Source organism: Aotus nancymaae, unplaced genomic scaffold, assembly GCF_030222135.1.
Source record: "Aotus nancymaae isolate 86718 unplaced genomic scaffold, 86718_ANA_hifiasm-v0.15.2.pri h1tg000039l, whole genome shotgun sequence".
Classification (NCBI taxonomy): domain Eukaryota; kingdom Metazoa; phylum Chordata; class Mammalia; order Primates; family Aotidae; genus Aotus; species Aotus nancymaae.
Window position 1 is genome coordinate 675155 of NW_026988453.1, and position 26535 is coordinate 701689.

Sequence of the window (26535 nt, forward strand, 5' to 3'; positions counted from 1 at the left end):
ATAAATGCTACTAATCATGAAGTAGTATCCTTTTTACATATTGCTAGAATGAGTTGCAAATATTTTGTCTAAATTTTTTCATGTGAGACTGTGAGACTGGCCTATAATGCTCTCTTCTCACACTGTCTTAAGCTTTGGAATCAAGACTATGTTAGCCTTACAAAATAAATTAAGGAGCATTTCCCTTTTGCAATACTCAAAACAAGAACTTTTTGGAATTTGAATTGGAGACATTTGAGTCTTAAACATATGAAATAATTTGACTGTGTTATACAGTCAATACTGTTTCAATTTAATCCATATATTTAACAATTATTTTGTTCTTCCTTACTTCTTGTATCTCAGACCTTCCAGCTTGGATCTTTCATTTGAGAAAATTTTCTCCCCAAGGTACTTGCCTAAGGATTTCTTTTTGCTGTTGGTGTATCAGTCGAGGTTCAACCAGAGAAGAAAAACCAGTTGGAGATTCTATATATACACACATACACACATGAGATTTATGAGAAGGAATTGGCTTACATGATAGTAAGTCTGAAATTCACAGGACAGGCTGTCAGTAAAGGAAAATCATTGGCAGTCTTGAACTAAGGCCCAAGTAGTCATCCACAAGTAGAATTCTTCTCTCTCTGAAGGGAATCTTATTCCTGTTTTGTTGCTGCTGCTGTTGTTGTTTGCTTGCTTGTTTTGATACAGGGTCTTACTCTGTTGCCTAGGCTGAAGTGCAGTGGCAGGCACACTCAGCTCACTGCAGCCACAAACTCCTAGGCTCAGGTGATCCATATTAGCCTCCCTGTAGCTGGGACTACAGGTGTGCACCACCATATCCAGCAAATTTTTGTATTTTTCTGTAGCACCGGGTTTTCACCATGCTGCCCAGGCTGCTTAGTCCTGTTTTTAAGGCTTTCCAAGTGATTCAGATAGGTCCACCAATCACATTATCTAGAATAATCTTTATTTATAGTCAAATGATTAGGAGTTTTAATTTTATCTGGAAAATCTCTTCATAGCAAAACCTAAATTATTGTTTGATGGAATAATTGGGAATGATAGCCTAGCCAAGTGGATACATCAATAAAACCAATACAAGCTGGGGTGGGGAGGGGGAAACTTGGTTTCTGTTGGTAAATGTCCTCATGTCACTCATAATTAAAAGGTGCTTTGTTTGGCAGAGAATTCTAGGTATTTTTTCTCAAGACATTGAAGATATCATGCCAGTATCTTCTAGATTCCATTGCTGCTGATGTAAAGTTGTCAATATGTTGCTCCTTTGAAGGTAATCTTTTTTCTCTCCTATTTTTAAAAATTTGCTGCAGTTGCCAAAAACAAAAAAATTCCCCTTTCTTTAACATTTCATAGCTGAATATACACTGTGTGTGGGCATAGATTCTTTTTTCTTTATTCAATTTGGATGTTAAGACTTCATAAATTTATAAAGTATTTTCATTGGTTCTGGCAGTATGCTTTCAACTACTGTCTCTGCTCCATTTTCTGTCTTCACCTATTAGAACTGATGATCTGAATTTTAAGACATTCTTACTCTACCCTCTATGTCTATCAACTTCCTATATTTTCCATTTCTCTCTCTTTCCATAACATATTCTGTATATCTTCTTTTTCAAATATATCTTTGGCTTAGCAAATCTCTCTTCATTTAGATCTGATCTGCAGTTACACCCATCAACTTCTTTAATTTCAATTATTACATGCTTCCTTAACAGAAGTTTATTTGCTACCTTTTTGAAATTGGCTTTGCCCTCTTTTAAGTTTTCCTTCTCTGAACATTTTAAAGCTTGTTTCTTCTTTCAACCTGTAAAACATGGCTATTTCATATTCTATTTCTGATAATTCCAATATTTAAAGTATTTTCAAGTCATTTTGTCTGTTGTTTCTTCTAGCTTTCATTTATGATTTGTTTTCTTGTATTTTTAATCATTTTTAACAGTAAAATTTCCTTTTGGATTGTAGCTGAAAGAATTCTTTGATGCCTGGCTATAGGTGATTTCTTCAAGAGGGAATGTATGTTTGCTTCTTCTTGAGATCTAGGGGCACTAACATTTAGGATCACTTTAAATTTGGTTTGAGTTTTGTCAAACAAAATCAGAAAATATGAATTCAGGTTGCAAATTCCTGTGCAGGCTGACATGTGGTTACTTCTTAGCAGCACTTTTCCCTTCCCTCTACCCAGCACTAATGCTTTGAATGTACAAGTTTCTCTAGAGATCTCCAGGAAACTGAGAAAAGAAACACCTTTATTTCTAGTTTACTTGTACACTGTCTTCTCAGCATTATGGGAACTGGGTCTCCTATTACACTTCTTATCTTGTAAAGTGAGCACTAGGTTTTGACATAAGGAGTTCTTTAAATATTATATTTTAAATTGTAGCATGTAGGTTATCTATGGATTCTACCCTGCCATATTATCAGAGATAAAACTTCACTTTAACTCTTTCCTTAAAACTATATGCTGCTCTCCTGAGTCAAAGTCCTCTCAAATTTGAAGTATCAGCTGTGCTAAGAGATAACCTGAATAATTCTAGACCTGTCATGGATCGCAAAGCCATAGTCATAAATCTTTTGTACCTAATAAATATTTTTATATTTTTTTCAGCCATATCAGCAGTGTCTTTGAGGATTTATCTGTGTTAGTTTTTTACCAATTGACTCTTTTTAGAAGTTTGTGAAACTCTATCAACAAGAATCTTTTCAATCCTTTCAGGACTATCTTCAAGTATCACTTTTTTAAGAGTGATGAGTGTATCAAGTACTAGAAGACAGCCAATTTGTGCAAGAAAAGCTACATTGTCCACATAATTAGTTCTTTGGTTGACCATTTTCATATTTTACATTTAACCTTTTTGACCAAATTGTATTTTTTAAAAGTCCTACACAGATAGGTATTTTATTAATGTAATTTCTCTAAGAATGAGGCAGACATTAAGATTTGCTGAGCATCAACAAAGCACCATGTACTGTGCTGAGAGTGTATCTGTATTAATTCACATAAACCTTATTATAATCCTTCACATAAACCTTATTATAATCCTGTGAAGTAGGTGGTAATATTTCTATTTTAAAGAAAAAGAAATATATACTAATGAAAAATAGATATTCTGTGATATAGCCAAGATGTAACCCAACTATACATGACTCCTAAAAAGTAAATGCTTCTGTAACAATGAAAAAAACAAAACAAAACACTGTTTTATTAACTTTTTAATAAAACATTTAATATGGTAAGGATCTAGCTGCAGAAGCTCATGATCAAAGGAAAGTAAGTTAGATATTCTACCTACCCATTCAATCCTTGACCCTCATATAATTTAATCTTCACAACTCAGTTCTGATAGTGGAAGATAGTGCCTCTTCTTGATAGAGAAAAATAGAAAAAGGTACCAATATTTTACTCAACAAGCATGCACTGCATGACTAGCTTGGGACTGTACTGTGCTATACTTCAGCATTTATAAGGCACTATCACTTGATCTTCCTTTCAACCCTGGCAATTAATTCAGTCTATGCTTGGAGACCTCTAGGGACAAAAAGCTCCAAAAGCAGCCCACCCAATTTTTTGGAAATTGACAAAACATCTCTGATCCTGAAATTCATGCCCTTTACGTTTGTGTTTAGGATAGTTTTTAACCCTTTCCTTAATATAAAACTTCACTTACTGGAAGACAAGTATCTCCCCCGCTCCAGAGTACTTTCTAATCTCAGATTATTTTTTAAGATTTCCTCAGAAGTAGTAGCATTAATTGTTGTCATGCTGATTTCTTTACTAACCTAATTTGAAGGTTGTTTTGAGTTATATATCTTCGCTTCTAACAGTTCAAAAAAATCTGTTAGATTGTCAGCTTCTCAAGGGCATTACTGAGTTTTTATTCATTTTTGCATCCTGGCCCTGAGCACAGTTTATGACACACAGTAGGTCTACATTAAATGCTTAATTCACATAGTAAACTTTACACTTAAAACTGTCATGTGGAATAAGAAAAGCAAGTGTTAGGAACTTAATTCAAAGTTTGTATACAGAAACTAAGTAAGACGACCTAGTTTAAGAGACTTGCTATTATAATACAACGGGATGACAGAACCAGTGCATCCAAAATTTCTGAAATCTGATGTCAAGCTACGGCTTTTTTGAAATAGCAATTATATTTTCTGAACCAAAAATCAGGACAAACAGCATAACTATGAGTCTTATTTTTAATTCTGAATTTATGAGTATTAAAAAGTCTTTACAAAGCTTAAAAAGTTAAATATTCATTTTATGAATTATTTTATAAACTGTATTACATTGGAATACTCCTATAAAAATGGTTTGTTTACCATATTGATCCACCATACAAAAATAACTTCTTCTAGGATGCCTTATATAAATAAAACTAGTCTCTTCTTCTGTGAATGTATATCCTTCCTCAATGAGACATTAAGCTGAGCAACATTTGATGAGAAATGTTTTAATAACAAAGTTATTACATAATATTTCTAGAGTGCTTTGTCACAACTAGCTACAGAGTTACAAAAGAAAGAAAAATTTCCTGAAATTCTAGAAAGGATGCTACTCAGGGTTGTATAGTTTTATAGCAATACAGATGTGTAAAACTGACAATGTTCTGTTACAAAAGAAAACTGTGGATGTCCACTCTTACCTGTTTAAAAAGCTGGAGGTTAACTGCAGTTTCCAGGAACTGTTTCATCATGCTTGAGCGGTGCTTTACAAAACTCTCCTCACAGAAAGTGATGGGCTCACCCTAGACAGAAATAAAGATTTTAAGGGCATCAATAAAAGGTCAGTCAGAGAGAACTAGTCTCTTTAAACAGGTAGGTGGAGAGTGATAGAGAAAGTATAAGGTACAGAATCAACAGACCCTTCCTTCCACAGAATAGTTAGATTTCAGGCTACTAGAAATATTCCTCTGCTAATAAACCTGTACTATAACTTTCTAATCCAGGAGCCCATGGACTCTTAAAATTGCTCAATTTTATTCCCTCAAGTAAGAGTAAATCCCCTAAAAATAAAGATTTGACGTCATCAGATTGAATCATGAGTACTAAACATACCACACATACCTGAAAATATCCAATAATTTCACTGCATCCTGATTACAAAACATTGTTACTATAAAAACTGCTGCATGATTTTTCACATTCACACTCAGTTGTTGTGCTCATTAACTTGCTTTTTAATTCATGAAAAAAATTTTATAATCACCTTCCCTTCATGATTGCTAAACAATTCACACTGGATATTTTCTAGGATAAGTCCTACTTGGCACCTGTTTTCATTAATCCTTTGCGCTAAGTAATCATATCTTTGCAGGTGTCTTGTGGTAGCTCTACCAAATGCTCCTCCAAATCAGCAAGGACTTAAGTCTCAAGTTCTATTGATTCCACTTTTTTTCTACTTATTCCTTTGCACATATGCAGAAAATCGTCACCCAAAGGCTAATCCCTACCACCTCCTACTTCCCTCATCAGCTTGAACAGCCCCCTTGCCCATTCAACACAGACGATAACTGACTAAACTTTAAGATAAAAATGAAAACAGAGATGAGTAAAAATGATTCATTCATTACAATGCACCTTATAGCAATATTTGTCACACGAAAAAGGAAAAAATATATATTTGTTATAGGAAAAAGTTCTAACAGAACTTTGAAAAAAATTACAATTCTAATTTAATCTTAAGGAAGACTCAATGTCTTCACTACAGGTATCTATAAGTAAAATTCTGAAAATAGGTTCCTGTATAAATAAAATAATGAGAGTAACTATCTATGTAATTCAACTGTTGCCACTTTCTGATAGTTAATACACTACAGATCTGTACTGTCACATTCAGTAGACACTAGTCACATGTAGCTATGTAAATGTAAATTTATTAACATTAAATTAAAACTTCAGTTCCTCAGTCATACTAGCCACATATGAACCACTCAATAGTCACATGTGGTTAGTCACATGTGGCTACTACATTGAACACACAGATATAGAACATTTCCGTTAGTATAAAAAGTTTTCTTGGACAGCACTGCTATAGAAAAAAGAAAATAAAACTCGAACAAATTATTAAAGACAATTTGATAAACTGTTAAGTGGTGTCACCCACCACCAACTACCAGCCAATGATCCATAACAAAAATGTCATTACACATTTTTATACAGATGCTTGCCAATTTTTTTCAGGGAGGCAGGGTCAGAGAGGGTGTCACTCTGTCACCCAAGCTAGATTACAGTGGTTCATTCATAGCTCACTGCAGCCTTGACCTCCTGGGCTCAGGTGATCCTCCCACCTCAGCCTCCCAAGTAGCTGGGATTACAGGCACATGCCACCATGCCCAGCTACTATTTTGTACTTTTTGTAGAGACTGGGTTTCACTATGTTGCCCAGGTTGGTCACAAATTCCTGGGTTCAAGTGATCTGCCCACCTTGGCCACTCAAAATGCTGGGATTATAGGCATAAGCCACCATACTCAGGCTATTATTGCCAATCGTAAAGAGCTACAGATGATTTTAAAAATACATACTTTTTAAACTGGACTTATTTACATAAATACATCTTTTTTTTTTTTTGAGATGGAGTTTCACTCTTGTTACCCAGGCTGGAGTGCAATGGTGCGATCTCGGCTCACCGCAACCTCCACCTCCTGGGTTCAGGCAATTCTCTTGCCTCAGCCTCCTGAGTAGCTGGGATTGCAGGCACGCGCCACCATGCCCAGCTAATTTTTTGTATTTTTAGTAGAGACGGGGTTTCACCATGTTGACCAGGATGGTCTCGATCTCTTGACCTCGTGATCCACCTGCCTCGGCCTCCCAAAGTGCTGGGATTACAGGTGTGAGCCACCACGCCCGGCCCTTACATAAATATATCTTGTATGATCACAAATGTATCAGAGGAAGACAATCTACAACAGGCAAGCCTATTAAAGATAAAGGTCTACTGTTTTCTTATCTCTAGCAGTACGAGCATACCTAGCTACACTGAGAGCCCAATAAATGTTTTATGATTGAATTCTAAAAATAAAATAGCAAATGAGCTAAGCCTTAATCCATATGACATATCATCTTTGCAAAAATAAGGAAAATTTTAAAAATAAATAAAAGTAATTGCTTCTAATGGCAGTTCTGGTATTACTGCTATTACAAAGTAATCAGGACTAATAGTAACTTTAGTTTTTATGTGATAGATTTTTCCTTAAATATGTAAAGATGTATTTCAAGGCAAGAAGAAATGGATGAGACTAAAGTCTATGTATGCTTTCTCAGAGTTGGTCATAATTTAATTATTAGCCTGTGTGAATTAAGCTGGAAGAATTATGTCCTCATTAAGCTTTGAGTACTTTCAATCTTTCCATAGAACAAGTAAAGAAACAGCTCAGATTTCTGTCCATCCACTTGTGATGACACAAATCATGGAAAAACTTTGAACTAAACCTTCAATTTGATTGACATGGTTTATTTACTAAGAATTTCTGATAACAAAAAACAAAGCACTGACACATTAGAATTTTCTTTCAAGGAAAAAAATAAGTCTTTATTCATAATGCTCTAAAGTTGTATATATTAATACCCAGGAATCTCAATTACTGCCATTGTTGTAAGCCTGAATTATTGTCATACTTAGGGCATATGCTATGAAACAGATTATGTTAATAAATGACTCCTTAGTACGAGTTCTTTAAAATCAAAGTTGAATTGAATGACATCAGAAAAATTCTGCCTATGATTTTAACCAAGGTAATGAAGTTCATGTCATTAACTACATTGTTAAACATTTCATGGCAAAATCAATAGGACTAGTTTGTCAATTGATATGCAGTGATGTTTCTCAAAGTGTGATCCAAGAAGAGACTTTTTCACAGAGTCTGCAACATTAAAAGTATTTTCATAATAATGTAAGTCATTATTCCCATTCTTTGCTCTCATTTTCTTTCGAGATCCAGCACTGTTTGCCAAAAGCTACATGGTTGGCGATATTGCAATAGACTGAATATAGAATCGAATATCAGAATCCAGCTGACTTCTATTAAGCCAGATATTAAAGAGATCTGAAAAAAATGTTAAACAATGATAATGTTCAGACTAAATTTGTTTAGGAATATAGCAATTTTTCCTAAAAATGTTTTATATTCATATGTAATTAGTTTATATTGCCTTTAAAAGAAATGTTTATTTTTTCAGTTTTAATTTCCAGTAAGGTCAATATTTAGACATATACCCCACATAAATGAAGGCTTTTTGATAATTTTTAAGAGTATAAAGACATCCAGAGACCAAAATTTTGAGAACCACTGATACACAGCAACAAGCAGAAGTCAAAGGTGACTTCCATATTTCTGGATTAAGAGTCATAAAATGACATTATGTATTAGAGACTGGAAATATAGAAAGAAAACCACATTTAAGGAGAAGTTTATAAAATAGATTTTTATTTTTTATAAAATGTTTTAAGTAGTGTTCCTACTGGAGCCCGAGACGGGGTTCCTGTTCAATTGATTTTTGCAGATCACTCTTAGGAAAAAGGTATTAAGAAAAACGACATAGGGCAGAGAAAAAAAGTCAAGCAAGAACATGGTCTCAACTGGAGATCAGCTGCACCAAATCCCATGGGAAAGCACCAACTGTACTACAGAGTTGATCCCACTTTGAGGCAGAGGCCAGCTTCTTATATCCCTTATAAGAAGTGGTCTTTTCCAATGGTGAGAGGTACAAAGATAAAGGATGAACACAGTCTTCCTGGTGAGGCACCCCCATTTAGCCAAGGACAATTTTTCACAAACGGGCACCAACAAGTAGTGGGTCTTGGTGCCCTGCCAAGATGTTTGAGAAACACATGAAGATAATATTGAGTATTAAAGTTGAGCTGATCACTCTACTTACAGAAAAGGACTTATGCAATTGAGAAATACCCATCTATAATTCATTTTTTTAACTGTTGTAATATTCATTCACAGAAAAGTAAATAAACATATGATTCTGGAGAGACACAAAGTAATCAGGTAGAAATATAAAACAATGCAAAAGAAAATCTCTTTATCAGATAATTCTGACAAGATAGAAAAACAATGGAATATTTTCTTCCATAAAACAGTGATGGGGCCAAAAGAAAGGAATCAAAAGCCGTCATTTCGATGGAAAGTCCAACAAAAGAACATAAACAGAAATCAGGAAAACATAATCTGAACTAGAATCAGAAGAAAGTTCATATTACAGAAAAGAGAAACAGATTTTCTTAGGGACTAATTTTCTGCCTTACATTCAATGTTATTTTTATATATCTTATCTGTGAACTCTGGAGGTCTGGGACTAAATTCTTGTTTATCTTTGCATTCCCTATGGCAGCATCCCCAAACTTTTTGGTACCAGGGATGGGTTTTGTGGAAGATGATTTTTCCACAGACAGGGGGAGTGGGGAATGGTTGTGGGATGATTCAAGCACATTACATCTACTGTGTACTTTATTTCTACTATTATATTGTAATATACAATAAAATAATTATACAACTCACTATAATATAGAATCAATCAATGGGAACCCTGAGCTTGTTTTCCTACAACTAGATGGTCTTATCTGGGGGTAATGGGAGACAGTGACAGATCATCAGGCATTAGATTCTCATAAGGAGCATGCAACCTAGATCCCTCTCCTACATAGTTCACAATAGGGTTTTTGCTCCTATGAGACAGCAGATGGAGCTCAGGCAGTAATGTGAGCCATCGTGAGTGGCTGCAAATACAGATGAAGCTTCATTCCCTCACCTGCTGCTCACCTCCTGCCATTTGGCCTGGTTCCTAACGGGGACTGAGGACCCCTGCTCTGCAGCACCCAACAAAGTATCCTGCATTTTCAGTGTTAAGTAAATATCTGCTAGTTACTATATGAATTATTTATATAGAATAATTAAGCCTCAAGTAAGATATGGATGAAATAGAGCTGTTTTTCTACCCTAGTATTATGTTCAACTTCAGAGTGATGATCACTAGCGGTGTAATGTTTTTGTTTTTTTTGTTTTTTTTTTTTTTGAGATGGAGTTTCGCTCGTTACCCAGGCTGGAGTGCAATGGCGCGATCTCGGCTCACTGCAACCTCCACCTCCTGGGTTCAGGCAATTCTCCTGCCTCATCCTCCTGAGTAGCTGGGATTACAGGCACGCGCCACCATGCCCAGCTAATTTTTTGTATCTTTAGTAGAGACGGGATTTCACCATGTTAACCAGGATGGTCTCGATCTCTTGACCTCGTGATCCATCCACCTCGGCCTCCCAAAGTGCTGGGATTACAGGCGTGAGCCACCGCGCCGGCCCCTGTTTGTTTTTAAGAACGAGCGTCTTTCAAGTTCTATACTATACCCTGGAGTAGAAAACTTTGTACGAACAAGAAAATACTTAAAACAGAGATTATATCTTATACTATCAGGATGTGTATGACTTAGCAAGAGTTCACTATGAAAGAAAATTAGTGCATCAGAAAGAACGACAATGTAAAAAATGTGAAATATAATCCAAAACATCTACATTATACCTACTCAGTTCCTTAATGCACCTGGACTAAATGTAATGTCACCATTACATAAGAAGTATAAACAAACTAAGCAAAAATGTCTGTATATTGATGGCTATTTAAAATGTAAAATCTCTGAAAGACAGCGTCAGGTATCTCATGGGAATGTTCACATATTTACAGAATCTCACAGGAAATAATAATAAATGATTTTCAGGTTATACAGCATTTTCTTCTACATGTCCCAATGCTATTACTATGTAAGGTAGAGCAAGTCTACATCAGAGTATATTAACCATGGAAACAGTAATTTTCTTCCATTGCTGACATTTTAGCTAGAAGTCAATGAAAAAGAACCTCATAGTCAAACTATAAAGTTTAATCATCAGCATCAAAATATTCCATTTGTACATATTATTTTACTACTTTATCCTCATGTTGCTGGATCTGTCTTAAAAAAAAAAATACAGCTATCTACTAATGTTCTATTGACCTATATGATTCGGTAACTTAAGACAGAAAAAGGAACTAATTTTTCTAAATTTAATATTGCTCTTTCTAGCTTTTTGTGTAAATTTAAACACTTAGAAAAAAATTAATAGATTGTACATTAACTTTGTACATACTATTAAAAAATACATTTTTCTTCCCCATAACTTAAGACAATGAGAAAAACACTCTCCATTCTCATAAAACATATCAGTGATACATAAATGGAATACTTACTACCCAATTCCCTAGTTCTATCTGTTCCATAGTACTTGAGCAGAAACCATACGTTATTGCCAAAGCAATTAAGTAAAATTCTCTTCCTACTAGAAATGAGCAGAAAGAAACTGCCATAAAACAACTTTTATCCATTAGAAAGCCAGATGCACACCAACTATGTCTTTGGTAGCAACCATCTCTCAAATAAACAGATCTATCTATGCTTAAGCAGGAGAAATGACATGAAAGGATACGTAGAATGTTTTCATAACCATAAAACTGTGAGGAGTGAGTACATGGTACTTTTCAACTTGAATTTTTAAAACTCTTTAACAAGTTGACAATCACAAATTTCTTAAATGGAAATGTTAAGACAAATATTTAGTGAATGGCCTTTTAAATTATGGATGCCAACCCTGTGTTTAAATTGCTTACACTTAATCACTAAATATAACATTACTTACTGATAATGTTTTAAAGAAAATACTCAAAAACAGTTGAAAGATAACTCCTCCAACTTGTCAAACTGAGGCCTGGATTACTAACCAATCTTTATTTTTAAAGTAAATAATTTTTTATCCATTAGCGAGGTGGTTGAAGGCGGCCTAGGAAAGCCTGAGTGATGGAAACACATGACAGCACGTTAAGCATTAAAGGGAATAAACTTGAGTGTTACTTCTGGGTTCTCAGATAGTATAATCAAGTATGTCTCTGAATATACGAAATAATATCTTAACTCAAACATTTCTTCAGCCTTAGCTGTTACTCAAAAATTTGACTTATTTGTAATTGCTTGGGACAGAAGTGATAACACAGAGATCCTTTCCAAGGAAGATCCTTTCTTAGTTATTAAATACAATCATTTAAAAGTATTGTCGTGTCAGAGGGATCCAAGATGGCTGATTAGGAACACCTCAGGATTGCAGCTCCCAGTGAAAGCGTGGAGGGTGAGTGGATGCCTCATTTCCAGACAGATTTTTATTGCCCACAGACCAGGAGATTCCCAGGCGGAGGAGCTCCACGGGTCACCAGCACAGCTGGTTTGGCTGGCGTGGCTGTTTTTGCTGGCGTGGCTGTTTTGCCAGCAGTTCTCCGTACAAAATACACGGGTCTGGGTGCCATTTTAGCTGGTGATTGGAGCTCCTGGCAGAGAGGTGCCCATTCAACTGATTAAAAAGGGAACTGAAACAGGGAGCCAGGCCAGAAGATTCCTGGACAAAAAAGCTACACGAATCTCAGCGCGGCTGTTTCAGCCGGGGCAGGTCCAATGGGTTGCCGCACAGGAAATCACACAGGTCCCGGTGCCTTTTCAACAGGCGACTGGAACACCTGGTAGACAGAGTTGACCGTTCAACTTAAAAAAAAAGAAAAAGGGCTTTGAGGCAGGGAGCCAGGTGATCCAGCTCGGTTGGTCCTACCCCTACTAAAGAACAGCAATCAAAAATGCTCTGGATTGAGAGTTTCACAGCAAGCACAGCTGAACCCGGGATGGTCCAGCTCTGTGGGGGAGGGGTGTCCACCATTACTGAGGCAGTCCGCCACTATAGAGGTAGTTTGCCATTGCTGAGGCAGCCCGCCATTACAGAGAGAGTCCATCATTATAGAGGTGGGCCGCCATTGCTGAGGCAGTTCTAACTACACCTGTATAAACAGGACTGCAGGGAAGTTCACACGGCAGCGGGGTGGAGCCCATAGCAGTTCAGCAAAGCCTCTGCAGGCAGACTGTGACTAGGCTACCTCCTCGCTGGGCAGGGCAGCCCTGAAAAAAGCCAGCAGCACAACAGAAATTAATAAATAAAGCCCTAACTCCTAGGGAGAGAGCACCTGGGGGGAAAAAAAGGGGGTGTTATGAGTTCTGCTGCAGCAGACTTAAACGTACCTGCCCAGCAGCTCTAAATGAACAATGGAGCTCACAGCTCAGCACCTGAGCTCCTGTAAAGGACAGACTGTCTCCTCAAGCAGCTCCCTGACCCCCGTGTATCCACAGTCACCTCATAAAGGAGAGTTCAGACTGACATCTGGTGGGTATCCTTCTGGGATAAAGATAGAAGAAGAAGAAACTGGCAGCAACCTTTACTGTTCTGCAGCCGCTGCAGGTGATCTCGAGACAAGCAGGGCCTGGAGTGGACCTCATCACTCCTACAGCAGAGGGGACAGACTGTTAGAAGGAAAACTAAGAAACAGAAAGAAATCAGATCATCATCAACAAACGGGACGTCCACTCAGAGACCCAATCAGAAAGTCAGCAACTACAAAGACGACAGGTGGATAAATCCACAAAGATGGGAAGAAACCAGCGCAAAAAGGATGAAACCACCTGAAATCAGAACACCTCTCCTCCTACAAGGATCACAACTCTTCACCAGCAAGGGAACAAGGCTGGATGGAGAATGAGTGTGATGAATTGACAGAATCAGGCTTCAGAAGGTGGGTGGTAATAAACTTCTGTAAGCTAAAAGAACATATTCTAACCCAATGCAAAGAAACTAAGAACTTGAAAAAAGATTTGACAAAATGCTAATGAGAATAAACAACTTAGAGAGGAATATAAGTGAATTGATGGAGCTGAAAAACACAACACAAGAACTTCGCAAAGCATATACAAGTTTCAACATCCAAACTGATCAAGCAGAAGAAAGGATATCAGAGGTCAAAATCAACTCAATGAAATAAAACGAGAAGGCAAGATTAGAGAAAAAAGGGCAAAAAGGAATGAACAAAGTCTCCAAGAAATATGGGATTATGTGAAAAGACCTAATCTACGTTTGATAAGTGTACCTGAATGTGACGGAGAGAATGAATCCAAGATGGAAAATACTCTTCAGGATATTATCCAGGAAAACTTCCCCAACCTAGCAAGGCAGGCCAATATTCAAGTCCAAGAAATACAGAGAACACCACAAAGATATTCCTCAAGAAGAGCAACCCCAAGGCACATAATTGTCAGATTCACTAGGGTTGAAATGAAGGAGAAAATGCTAAGGGCAGCCAGAGAGAAAGGTCGGGTTACCCACAAAGGGAAGCCCATCAGATTCACAGCAGATATCTCAGCAGAAACCCTACAAGTCAGAAGAGAGTGGGGGCCAATATTAAAAATCCTTAAAGAAAAGAACTTTCAACCCAGAATTTCATATCCAGCCAAACTAAGCTTCATAAGTGAAGGAAAAATAAGATCCTTTGCGAACAAGCAAGTACTCAGAGGTTTCATCACCACCAGGCCTGCTTTACAAGAGCTCCTGAAAGAGGCACTAAACATAGAAAGGAACAACCAGTGCCAGCCACTCCAAAAACATAACAAATGGTAGAGTATCAACACAATGAAGAAACCGCATCAACTAACGGGCAAAAGAGCCAGCTAGCATCAAAATGGAAGGATCAAATTCACACATAACAATATTAACCCTAAATGTAAATGGGCTAAATGCCCCAATCAAAAGACAGAGATTGGCACATTGGATAAGAAGCCAAAATCCATCGGTGTGAGGAAACCCATCTCACATGCAAGGATGCACAAAGGCTCAAAATAAAGGGTTGGAGGAAGATTTACCAAACAAATGGAGAGCAAAATAAAGCAGGAGTTGCAATTCTCGTCTCTGACAAAATGGACTTTAAACCAACAAAGATCAAAAGAGAAAAAGAAGGACATTACATAATGGTAAAAGGATCAATGCAACAAGAAGAGCTAACAATCCTAAATATATACGCACCCAATACAGGAGCACCTAGATACATAAGGCAAGTTCTTAATGACTTACAAAGAGACTTAGACTCCCACACAAGAATAGTGGGAGACTTTAACACCCCATTGTCAATATTAGATCAACAAGAGAAAATTAACAAGCATATCCAGGACTTGAATTCAGACCTGGACCAAGCAAACTTAACAGACATTTACAGAACTCTCCACCCCAAATCCATAGAATATACATTCTTCTCAGCACCACATCGCACCTACTCTAAAATTGACCACATAATTGGAAGTAAATCACTCCTCAGCAAATGCAAAACAACGGAAATCATAACAAACAGTCTCTCAGACCACAGTGCAATCAAGTTAGAACTCAGAATTCAGAAACTAACTCAGAACCACACAGCTTCATGGAAAATGAACAACTTTCTCCTGAATGTTGACTGGATAAACAATGAAATGAAGGCAGAAATAAAGATGTTCTTCGAAACCAACGAGAACGAAGACACAACATACCAGAACCTCTGGGACACATTTAAAGCAGTCTCTAGGGGAAAATATACAGCAATAAATGCCCACATGAGAAGCAAGGAGAGATCTAAAATCAACACCCTATTGTCAAAATTGAAAGAGCTAGAGAAGCAAGATCAAAAAAACTCAAAAGCTAGCAGAAGACAAGAAATAACTAAGATCAAAGCAGAACTGAAGGAGATAGAGACACAAAAAACCCTTCAAAAAATCGATAAATCCAGGAGCTGGTTTTTTGAAAAGATCAACAAAATGCACCACTAGCCAGATTAATAAAAAAGAAAAGAGAGAATAATCAAATAGGTGCAATAAAAAACGATAAAGGGGATATCACCACAGATTCCACAGAAATTCAAACCATCATCAGAGATTATTACAAACAACTCTATGCACATCAACCAGTAAACGTGGAAGAAATGGATAAATTCCTGGACACTTGCCTCCTCCCAAGCCTAAACCAGGAAGAAGTCAAAACCCTGAATAGACCAATAACAAGGTCTGAAGTCGAGGCAGCAATTAAGAGCCTACCACCCAAAAAAAGCCCAGGTCCAGATGGGTTCACAGCCGAATTCTACCACACATACAAAGAGGAGCTGGTACCACTCCTTCTGAAACTATTCCAAACAATCCAAAGAGAGGGAATCCTTCCCAAATCATTTTATGAGACCAACATCTCCTGGTACCAAAACCCAGCAGAGACTCAGCAAGTAAAGAAAACTTCAGGCTAATATCCATGATGCACATAGATGCAAAAATCTTCAATAAAATACTGGCAAACCGATTGCAATAGCACATCAAAAAGCTTATCCACCATGATCAAGTAGGCTTCATCCCAGGGATGCAAGGCTGGTTCAACATACAAAAGTCTATAAACGTAATTCACCACATAAACAGAACCAAAGACGAAAACCACATGATTATCTCAATTGATGTAGAGAAGGCCTTTGACAAAACTCAGTAGTCCTTTATGCTAAAAACCCTCAATAAACTAGGTATTGACAGAACGTATCTCAAAATAATAAAAGCTATTTACGACAAACCAACAGCAAATGTCATCCTGAATGGGCAAAAACTCGAAGCATTCCCTTTGAAATCAGGCACTAGACAAGGATGCCCTCTCTCACCACTCCTATTTAATATAGTATTGGAAGTTCTGGCCAGAGCAATCAGGCAAGAAAAAGAAATAAAGGGCATTCAAATAGGAAAGGAGGAAGTCAAACTGTCTCTATTTGCAGATGATATGACTATATATCTAGAAGACCCCATCATCTCAGCTCAAAATCTCCTGAAACTGATGAGTGACTTCAGCAAAGTCTCAGGATAGAAAATCAATGTACAAAAATCACAAGCATTCCTATACACCAAGAACAGACTTAAAAAGAGTCAAATCAAGAACGATCTGCCTTTCACAATTGCTACAAAGAGAATAAAATATCTAGGAATACAACTAACAAGGAATGTAAAGGACCTCTTCAAGGATAACTACAAACCACTGCTCAACGAAATAAGAGAGGACACAAACAGATGGAGAAACATTCCATGTTCATGGTTAGGAAGAATCAATATCGTGAAAATGGCCATACTGCCCAAAGTAATTTACAGATTCAACACTATCCCCATGAAGCAACCAATGACTTTCTTCATAGAACTGGAAAAAACCACCTTAAACTTCATATGGAACCAAAAGAGAGCCTGCATAGCCACGTCAATTCTAAGCAAAAAGAACAAAGCCAGAGGCATCACACTACCGGACGTCAAACTATACTACAAGGCTACAATAATCAAATCAGCATGGTACTGGTACCAAAACAGAGATATAGACCAATGGAACAGAACAGAGGCCTCGGAGGCAACAGAACATATCTACAACCATCCGATCTTTGACAAACCTGACAAAAACAAGCAATGGGGAAAGGAGTCCCTGTTTAATAAATGGTGTTGGGAAAACTGTCTAGCCACGTGCAGAAAACAGAGACTGGACCCCTTCCTGACATCTTACACTAAAATTAACTACAGATGGATTAAAGACTTAAATATAAGACCTAACACCATAAAAACCCTTGAAGAAAATCTAGGCAAAACCATTCAGGACATAGGCGTAGGCAAGGACTTCATGACCAAAACACCAAAAGCATTGGCAACAAAAGCCAAAATAGACAAATGAGAACTAATCAAACTCCACAGCTTCTGCACAGCAAAAGAAATAGTCATGGGAGTGAATCGGCAACCAACAGAACGGGAAAAAATTTTTGCAATCTACCTATCTGACAAAAGGCTAATATCCAGAATCTACAAAGAACTAAAACAGATTTACAAGAAAAAAAACAAACAAGCCCATTCAAAAGTGGGCGAAGGATATGAACAGACACTTAACAAAAGAAGACATACATGAGGCCAACAAGCATATGAAAAAATGCTCATCATCACTGGTCATTAGAGAAATGTAAATCAAAACTACATTGAGATACAATCTCACGCCTATTAGAATGGCGATCATTACAAAATCTGGAGACAACAGATGCTGGAGAGGATGTGGAGAAATAGGAACACTTTTACACTGTTGGTGGAAATGTAAATTAGTTCAACCATTGTGGAAGACAGTGTGGCAATTCCTCAAGGACCTAGAAATAGAAATTCCATTTGACCCAGCAATCCCATTACTGGGTATATATCCAAAGGATTATAAATCGTTCTACTATAAGGATGCATACACACGAATGTTCATTGCAGCACTGTTTACAATAGCAAAGACCTGGAACCAACCCAAAGGCCCATTGATGACAGACTGGACAGGGAAAATGTGGCACACATACACCATGGAATATTATGCAGCCGTCGAAAACGATGAGTTTGTGTCCTTTATAGGGACATGGATGAACCTGGAAACCATCATTCTCAGCCAACTGACACAAGAACAGAAAATCAAACACTGCATGTTCTCACTTATAGGTGGGTGTTGAATAATGAGAACACATGGACACAGGGAGGGGAGCATCACACACTGGGGTCTATTGGGGGGATATAGGGGAGGGACAGCAGGGGGTGGGGAGCTGGGGAGAGAGACAGCATGGGGGGAATGCCAGACATAGGTGATGGGGAGGAAGGCAACAAATCACACTGCCACGTGTGTATCTATGCAACAATCTTGAACGTCCTTCATGTGTACCCCCAAACCTAAAATGCAATATAAAATATATATATATATATAAATTTTTAAAAAATAAAAATAAAATGTGTTTTGAAATAATGAAAAAAAAAAAAGTATTGTCATGTTTAAGGCAATGGTTTCCTTTCTAGAAAGATGCATTGTTTGTGGTTATGCTAATGGGATTTTCCTTACTAAATCTGCTGACTCTAATATTTTATTTTTAATAACAGCAACATAAACAGCATTTACTACATGTCAACCCAAGAAGTATCATTACTTTTTTTGACAAATGCGAACACCAAAGCCCTAATAGATTAATTTGCCCAAAGTCATACAACTAGTTTATCACAGAATGAGGATGAATCCAGGAAGTATGGTTCCAGAGTCTTGTGCTCTTATCACTTTTCTTTAGTTCATTTAATACATTAGTTTTATCTCACATTTTTCAACTCTCAAAAAGTAGCTAACTTGCTGTTGGCCAAAATCCAGAAAAAGAGTAAAATATTCATTACTTTATTTAAATTTCCAAAAACTTTAAGAGTTTTATATTTTTCTCTGTAATTAAGAGTAGGTATTTGCCAATCATGCCAGTGTAATATTTAGAGAGTGTGGATTAGGCACTGTAAGTAACAACATATTTAGGGTTGCCAGTGTAGACATTCTAACTACTTAATTTATAAAATAAGCTACTTTTTGGCAGTATTTAGCATATGTATTTAGTTTTGTATAGGAATATGCAAATCATCCTGGAGGGTATTTTTCTCCTAATTGTCATCCAGTGTTCCTGTCTTCCTTCCTAAGGTCTTTGAGATTTGAGCCTTTAGGATATTCACAGAGGTCCTTTCTTGCTCTCTCTTCAATAAGACTATGATAGCCACACTTGTCTCCCTGCCTCTGGTCTTGCTCAACTTCGATCTAACATGAACAACATCATAAATGTGACCTTTCCACTACACAATGCTAAGCACTGCATTCCCATGATAAACAATTATAAAAACTGTGCATTAATTGTAAGATAAAGCTGAAACTCTCCAGACTGAAAGGTCATTTATGACTGGTTCTGCTGACTCTATGGAGTGAATCCTAACTCTTTCTGGTTTTGTTCATTTTTGAGAAGACGGTGAAAGATATGAATGCTCTCTCTAGAAAAATGCACATATTCAATAGTTATCTCCCAGGTTTCTTGTTTCCCATAGATTTAGAAGCATAGTTTTCTTTTATTATTTTCTGATTCATCTGGTTTACTACTGCTAGAGAAGAAATGACTACATCAGCCTATATTACTATAAGCTCCTGAGGGGAGGGGGGACACATGCTTAATATTATTTATTTTTTGGTCCAGAAGCTTCAGAGAGGGTCTATTATAGCTGTACTCAATATATATCTGATAAACATAAATTATATCTATAATGCATCTAAATAAACAGAATAAGAAGTGTATTCTTATACAATGACCTAACTGGCCATTGACTTTTACTTTAGATGATTTTCTACAGAGAAAGAAAAATAGACAAATCAAAACTCCCTTTTCATATAATATATTCAGTCCTGCTGTGTAGACTATTAAGACAAAGAAGGGAAGAGAAGAATTAGAAGACTGGAGGGAAGAGGATGAAGCTGTTTTGAATAGTATAAGTTACTCCAGGTAAACAAAACTATAAATGGAAATAGAATAAAGATCAAATCACTTCCGCAATTTATATACCCACTATGAGATGCCTATACCACCTGTTTCCGTTAAGAAAATTCTGAAGACTTTCTATTTTTCCATTAGTGAATACTGAATGCCTTTCATGTATCTTCATTTAGAAGTAAAGTACATTCAGGAAATATATCTTGAGAAGTATATCATATGGTAACTGAGGCAAGGAGAACAGAAATATGTCATACTAGAGCAAGAAAGGGACTGTGAAAAGAACAGATTCAAATCTAAGCTCCACTGTTCACTAGCTAAACAGTAAGGTTACTTAAATTCTATGAGTATCATTTCCTCATCTTTAAAATATAAAGGGTAATATTTTGAAGGCTTGTAAAAATTCAACAAAACCACTTACCCAATGGGCCTGTCAATGCCTGGCATCCAATGGGTGCTTGATGATCAGTTAATGTTTTAATAGTGATCAAAATTATAAATATCAGTCAAAATAACAATGTGATATAACAAATAATATGTGAAAAAGGGTGAAGAAATGTGTTAAGTAAAATAAGTATAATTAATTCATAGAAAGAAGGGGTCAGTACAAACTACAGCTTCCAGGATCACGAAGGAACTAAATGGCTATTAAAAGTGAGGATTAAAAGCATTGCCAAGAAGAAAGAACATTATAAGTAAATGTGTGGAAGCCTGAGAAGCTTGAGACATCTGAAGCCACAGGCAGAATTCTCTAAACTGAGGTCAAAGTTTAGGAAAAAAGGAAAACAGACTGCTTGCCCATGGTAAGAGCCTTGAATGCCAAGTGAAGAGATGGCTTCTGAGACTGGTCAGTCATTGATCTAACCTATAGGTTTAATTCTGTTAAAAGTAAGGGAAATAATGTTTTATTTTTATGTATGTAAACAATCATAAAATTTTAAAAAGTAATGTCTAGTAAAATAATTTACATCATTGACACCTACTTAGTAATCTTTCCCTTTCCAACTGTACTGTAATAGCTACAGAATACACCTTAAATATGTTTTTGAAGTTTCTCTTGGCACTTAGCCCTTTTTTTAATATCAAGCAAAATATATTTGGCTGATTTAAAATATATTTTGGTTGCTATTTAAAAAATGGCTAAGTGCAGAGAGAAGACATTGGCCTATTATACCAATGACCAAAAAGAGTTATAAAACAAAAAATTAATATACTTTTCATATATTATGGTACAGGGTAATTTATGAAGGTAGTGGTTGAAAAAGCATAGCTTATGCACAAAAAAAGAAATAAATCATTTTCCTTATAAACTATTTCTTGTGAAACTAATAGATGAAAAATAATCTAAATACATTCAGTATACATTAAAAACGAAGCTTTCATTCAAAGATTGAGTCAGAAGAAATGTAAAGGCATGCAAAATGAAAATACTATCCCTCAGCTCCTAAAAAGAATTAGCAGCAGAAATGAAAAGAAGAAAATAACAAATGTAAAAAGAATAAAATGTAGACAACTAAACAAATAAATCTATAACAAAATGTGATCAATAAATAAGAAAGATACTCTGACAAAATTAAACATTTTTCGCAGATACTATCAATCTGGCTTTTAAGACTTTCATTTAAAAAGGTTAATTCACTGAAATCTTACACTCCTATCTGCTCAATGAAGCTTAAAGGGTGAGAAAAACTAAATAATAAAATCTACAATTAGTTACTAATACTACATATGAAATATTTTGTTAATTTCACTCAGCAGCCAACACACTGATAGCTTAAATCATTTAAGAAAATGTTCTCCTCACTTTAATTTGCTCCTTTCTTCAAATCTGAAGTCCTTAACAAACTTTAAATTAAAAATGAAAAGTTTATTTATAAAGATGAATATGTATTTAATTATGTCAAAATTCAAGCAAAGTGATATTTTTAACTTTCATTCCTGTACTGTAAACTTGAAATCAATCCCTATTTTAAAAATTTGACTTAACTAGAATTAATCATTATTTTATGTTTCAAACTCATTTTTATGTTTTATTTGATGTTGAACAATTCAAATATAAATATGCTCTACTATAGAATAGATTATTGGTTTCCAGTCTTTTAATGCGACCCTTGTAACTATAAACAACTTTTTAAGACTCCCCGATGTGAGGTATGTATACTTTGAATAGTACTATGAATTTTATAATGCTTTAAAAATATACACATATCTCAAAAAGATTAGCATGTAAACTAGACAAACACACGTATAGAAACAGCAGCTGATCTGCCCATGTATTTAAAGACTCCTTCCAATAATTTGATAGCCTTTTAGAGCTATATGGACCACCTGAGTGGGAACCACTAATTCAGAAGTCGATTTAGAAAAGATATAACCCATTCACATTTGTTTAGTGCTTCACAGTTTACAATTGAGTTTTATACCACCCTGAAAGATAGAGAGGGAAGGTATAAGAATTCTCATTTTACAAATACAAAGATCAAAATCTAGACAAACTAAGGAAATGGGTCAAAGTTACACAGCTTAGTAACAGATTCCTATTCGATAGCAGGTCTTCTTATTATTAATCAATGTTTTTATTTCTTACAACATATTCACCCAGTGAAGGAAGAATAGTGTAATAATTTCTGTAAAATCAGCCTAACATACTCTAACCAACAATTCAGAGAGAGCAACAAATGTATTTTGACTTGCACCTTTGTGGACGCTCCAAAAACTTGGCTATAATTCTACACATTAATAATTAGTGTACTAAAACAGAAAGAATGAGAAAATGAGCTAAGATATGCTAAAGAGATAAGCCCACCTTAGCAAAGTGCCATGAGTTAGGAAGACAACAAATTTCCAAATATTGTAAAACCTTCAAGTTCTATTTTTCTTAAATATCACTTTGCACCTGTCATTTCTAAATTCATTAATCTAATAAGCCCAATTGTCTTATGAATTTCTTAATGATCTTAACAAGATCAGGTGTTTCAACAATTCATTAATTAGTTAAGGGTTAATTAGTTAAGGGGTAAGCTAATTCTAGAACATTAATAAGGTGACACAAAGACTGTGGGAAATATTAATAAAAGAGTACTAAACAAAACTAAAAATAAAATGTCAAAAACTGGAGATGAAATGTTTGTTTCAAAACACTATTCGGGATCTTAAAAGACTTCCATGATACTTTCTCAAGGTATGATATTAAAATGATGTCTCTTTTTTCTCATTCCAAACAACCACAAAACAGCAAATTAAAACAGTGATGAAACAAAACGCTTACAGGTTTGTATCTCAGTGCATCTCTGTAGGATCCAAACAAAGCAGCCTGTGCTCTAAGAAAGGCCCTAGCTACTCCATCACCCGTCGCTGTAGACTGCTTCTTCAGTTTATTTTTCAAGGCCGAGACCTGCATGACAGAGAGGAACAGTTAAATTAACACCTCAGAAATTGGTATAGCGAGGTAGGAACCCAATCAGCAGGCAAACCACAGTGTCTGCAGGTCAGCCAAAAATTCATCCTCCTCCCTGATAGCTTATCTTTTTAACTGCAGAGAGCACCTGCTGATCTGTTAATTGAACCGAAAGCAGGAGAGGAGAGTAACGTGCTAATGCAAATTGGTTTATGCTCTCTTTTTTTCCCAAGGCCTCTTGACATAAATAAGCTTTAATTATTTTACAATAAACTGTTTGTGAGCCACTTTTCTGCAGATTTTTAGCAATTACAACATGTGTCTACTTGTTTTGAGATGCAGCAGGTTCGGTTTCGTTCGTTTTTGCTATGTAAGGTTATTTGTTACAGGTCCTCCAGAACCACTTACCATTTAATTTTATTTTTGGAAGTCTCATTTGCATATGTAATTTTCCAGTCATTTGTTGAATAGTTTTTGTCATTATGAGATAAAAAAGAGGGAAGAGGAGATAAAATTATTGAAATTATACCATGAGTGGAGAATTTTATGCAAATTTTATACATTGTCTCATTTAATCTTCACAACAGTCTTCTAAGAAAAGCATTCATATTCCCATTAGTGAATGAAGAAATAGAGGAACAAAGATGAGAATTCATTTGCCTTTACTATGTAGCCAATAAGTGGCAAAGCTAGCATCCAAACACAGTTCTGTCCAGTTTTTCCACTACCACATGGTTTGAGTTCAGTATCACTGCCTCATGATCCAGTAATCAGATTAAAATACTAATGTTCCTAAATCAAAGAAAAACTTATTTAGAAATCTGCATAATTTAAAAAGGTATTTAAGTTTGCTGTAATTTTTCATACATTTCTTCTAATTTCAAGTGCTATATATTTTAGACAATGCTTATTATTTATGAACAGAATTTTAAATGAGATCATACTCCTGATATGAACTCTTACTTTTTTAAGGAGGAGGAAATATAAAATGTTCCTATGCATCCAATTCACTGTACCAATTCCTTTCATACAAAATAGAAAACTATATTCTGTATATTTAAAAATATTGGTTCTCATATATATTCATCAATGCTTAAAATGGAAACATGTTAAGTTGTATAAAAATTCTGTTTTATTTAGAAAAAAACTGGTAAGACAAATTGTGGTTAGAATGCTCACTTAACAGAGCATATTGTTACCTTATTAAACTATCATATAACAAAACAGTGTCATTTCTCCTCTTTATGTACATATGTGCATACATACATATGCATACATATATATATACACACACACATACACATGCACATATACATATATACACACACATATATATATGCAAGAAGGGAAATTTTTACTTTATGCAAGTAGCCCTGACTTCGCTTGTAGATGATTGTAATTGAAGTGTCAACCTAATTAACAACTAAACTTTGAATAATGCAAATGAGAAATGAACACAGCATCAGAGAAAAGACCAGCTCTACAGGTGATAAACCTTCACAGTAGTGACATTTTCCAGTGTAAAGTCACAGTTACTGTGATCTGATCAAAGAAACAGATCCCCATTGGGTCCAATTATAACCACAGTTTTGAAAAAATTATTGAGTTATGTTCATAATCTATGCAGAAAGGCCTTTGCAGTATAGGTCTTCTCCCCATAGCTGTGATCTTTTCAATTTACATCCAAGCTCCATAGATTCAGATAAAAGTTGAGAGCCTAATTTCATTTAGCACACAAAGTGCATAAACCAGGATTCATTTAAGAAGCGTTTTTATTATTAGAATCTAACCTCAATAAATGCATATTTAGGTAACCCACATATTCAAACAGTAATAATTACCAAAATAAATTAATGCCTTTATTCTGAAACTTTTAATGCTATTTTTAAGTTTCAAATGCCTTCAATAAATTAACAATGGGAGTGAATATCAACATACATATTTAATTACTATATCTACCCCCAAAAAAGATTATGATGTAAGAAATATGATGCCAGTCTTTTTAAAGTATTATTATACATAAATAGTTGGTTTTAAAAGATTTTTACTTTAGAAAATAAAAATAAAATGATCTTACATCTCTGCAAAAGAAAATTACTTAAAGTGTATTTTTTAAATAAAATACGAAATTCACAACTCAATTCTCCACAAATCAAGAACACAATGTTCTCAGGACAATCACAACACGTATGCTCACTAAGAATACAGGCAAGTCAAGCCATTCCTCAGCCTCCTTTATACCAAATCCTTGACTGCATAATTGCTGCTTGAGTTATACAGGAGTATTAAACACACTGCCACTGCCACAAGCCATCCCGAACCAAATCATAAATATGCAGTCTTCACTTCCAAAACTAGTCAATGATAATTCCTGAGCTCCCTTTGGATGTGTAGAAAATAAGAAAAAGAAAGTACTTGTACTAGAATTATGCCGGCCAATAAGGTAGCCATCAGTCATACATGCACTTGCTATTTGACTTGTCTCAATTGAGATTTGCCATAAGAGTAAAAAATGTAATTTTTAAAAAAATATAATATAAACATGTAACTTTTATATTGATATTTGGAAGCAATAATATTTGTATATAGGGTTAAATAAAATACACCATTAAAATTAATTTCATCTATTTCTTCTATTATTTAATGTGGCTACAAGAAAATACAATCATATATGTGGCTCACTTTTTTTTTTTTTGGACAGTGTTATTCCACATGAATATACTATCTAATTTCATACAGATTTCAAACTAAAATTGCCTGGCAAGAAACACAGTTACATTTTTCCTTTGCCTTCTTCTATATTATTTCAACTTTTGCAAACTATATAAAAAGAAATTTTCCTTGACCTACTCTAGTGAGCTTCAATTGTCAGTACAACTGAGGTTGTTCCTGTTCTTCAGAGACCAGAAGGGCAGCTAAGTGTTCCTACATGT

General features: G+C 35.5%; 1 protein-coding gene across 8 annotated transcripts in view; it reads right to left on the reverse strand.

Annotated features, from left to right (window-relative positions):
• Positions 1 to 26535, reverse strand: part of DENND1B (DENN domain containing 1B) — a 260254-nt gene that overhangs the window by 67965 nt on the left and 165754 nt on the right. For all 8 annotated transcript variants that reach the window (XM_012459584.3, XM_064360208.1, XM_064360210.1 and 5 more), the window contains 2 exons: positions 23474 to 23599; positions 4650 to 4751 (listed from right to left, as the gene is read on the reverse strand). In XM_012459584.3, coding sequence (XP_012315007.1) covers positions 4650 to 4751; positions 23474 to 23599 — 228 coding nt within the window. The remainder of the gene's footprint in view (positions 1 to 4649; positions 4752 to 23473; positions 23600 to 26535) is intronic.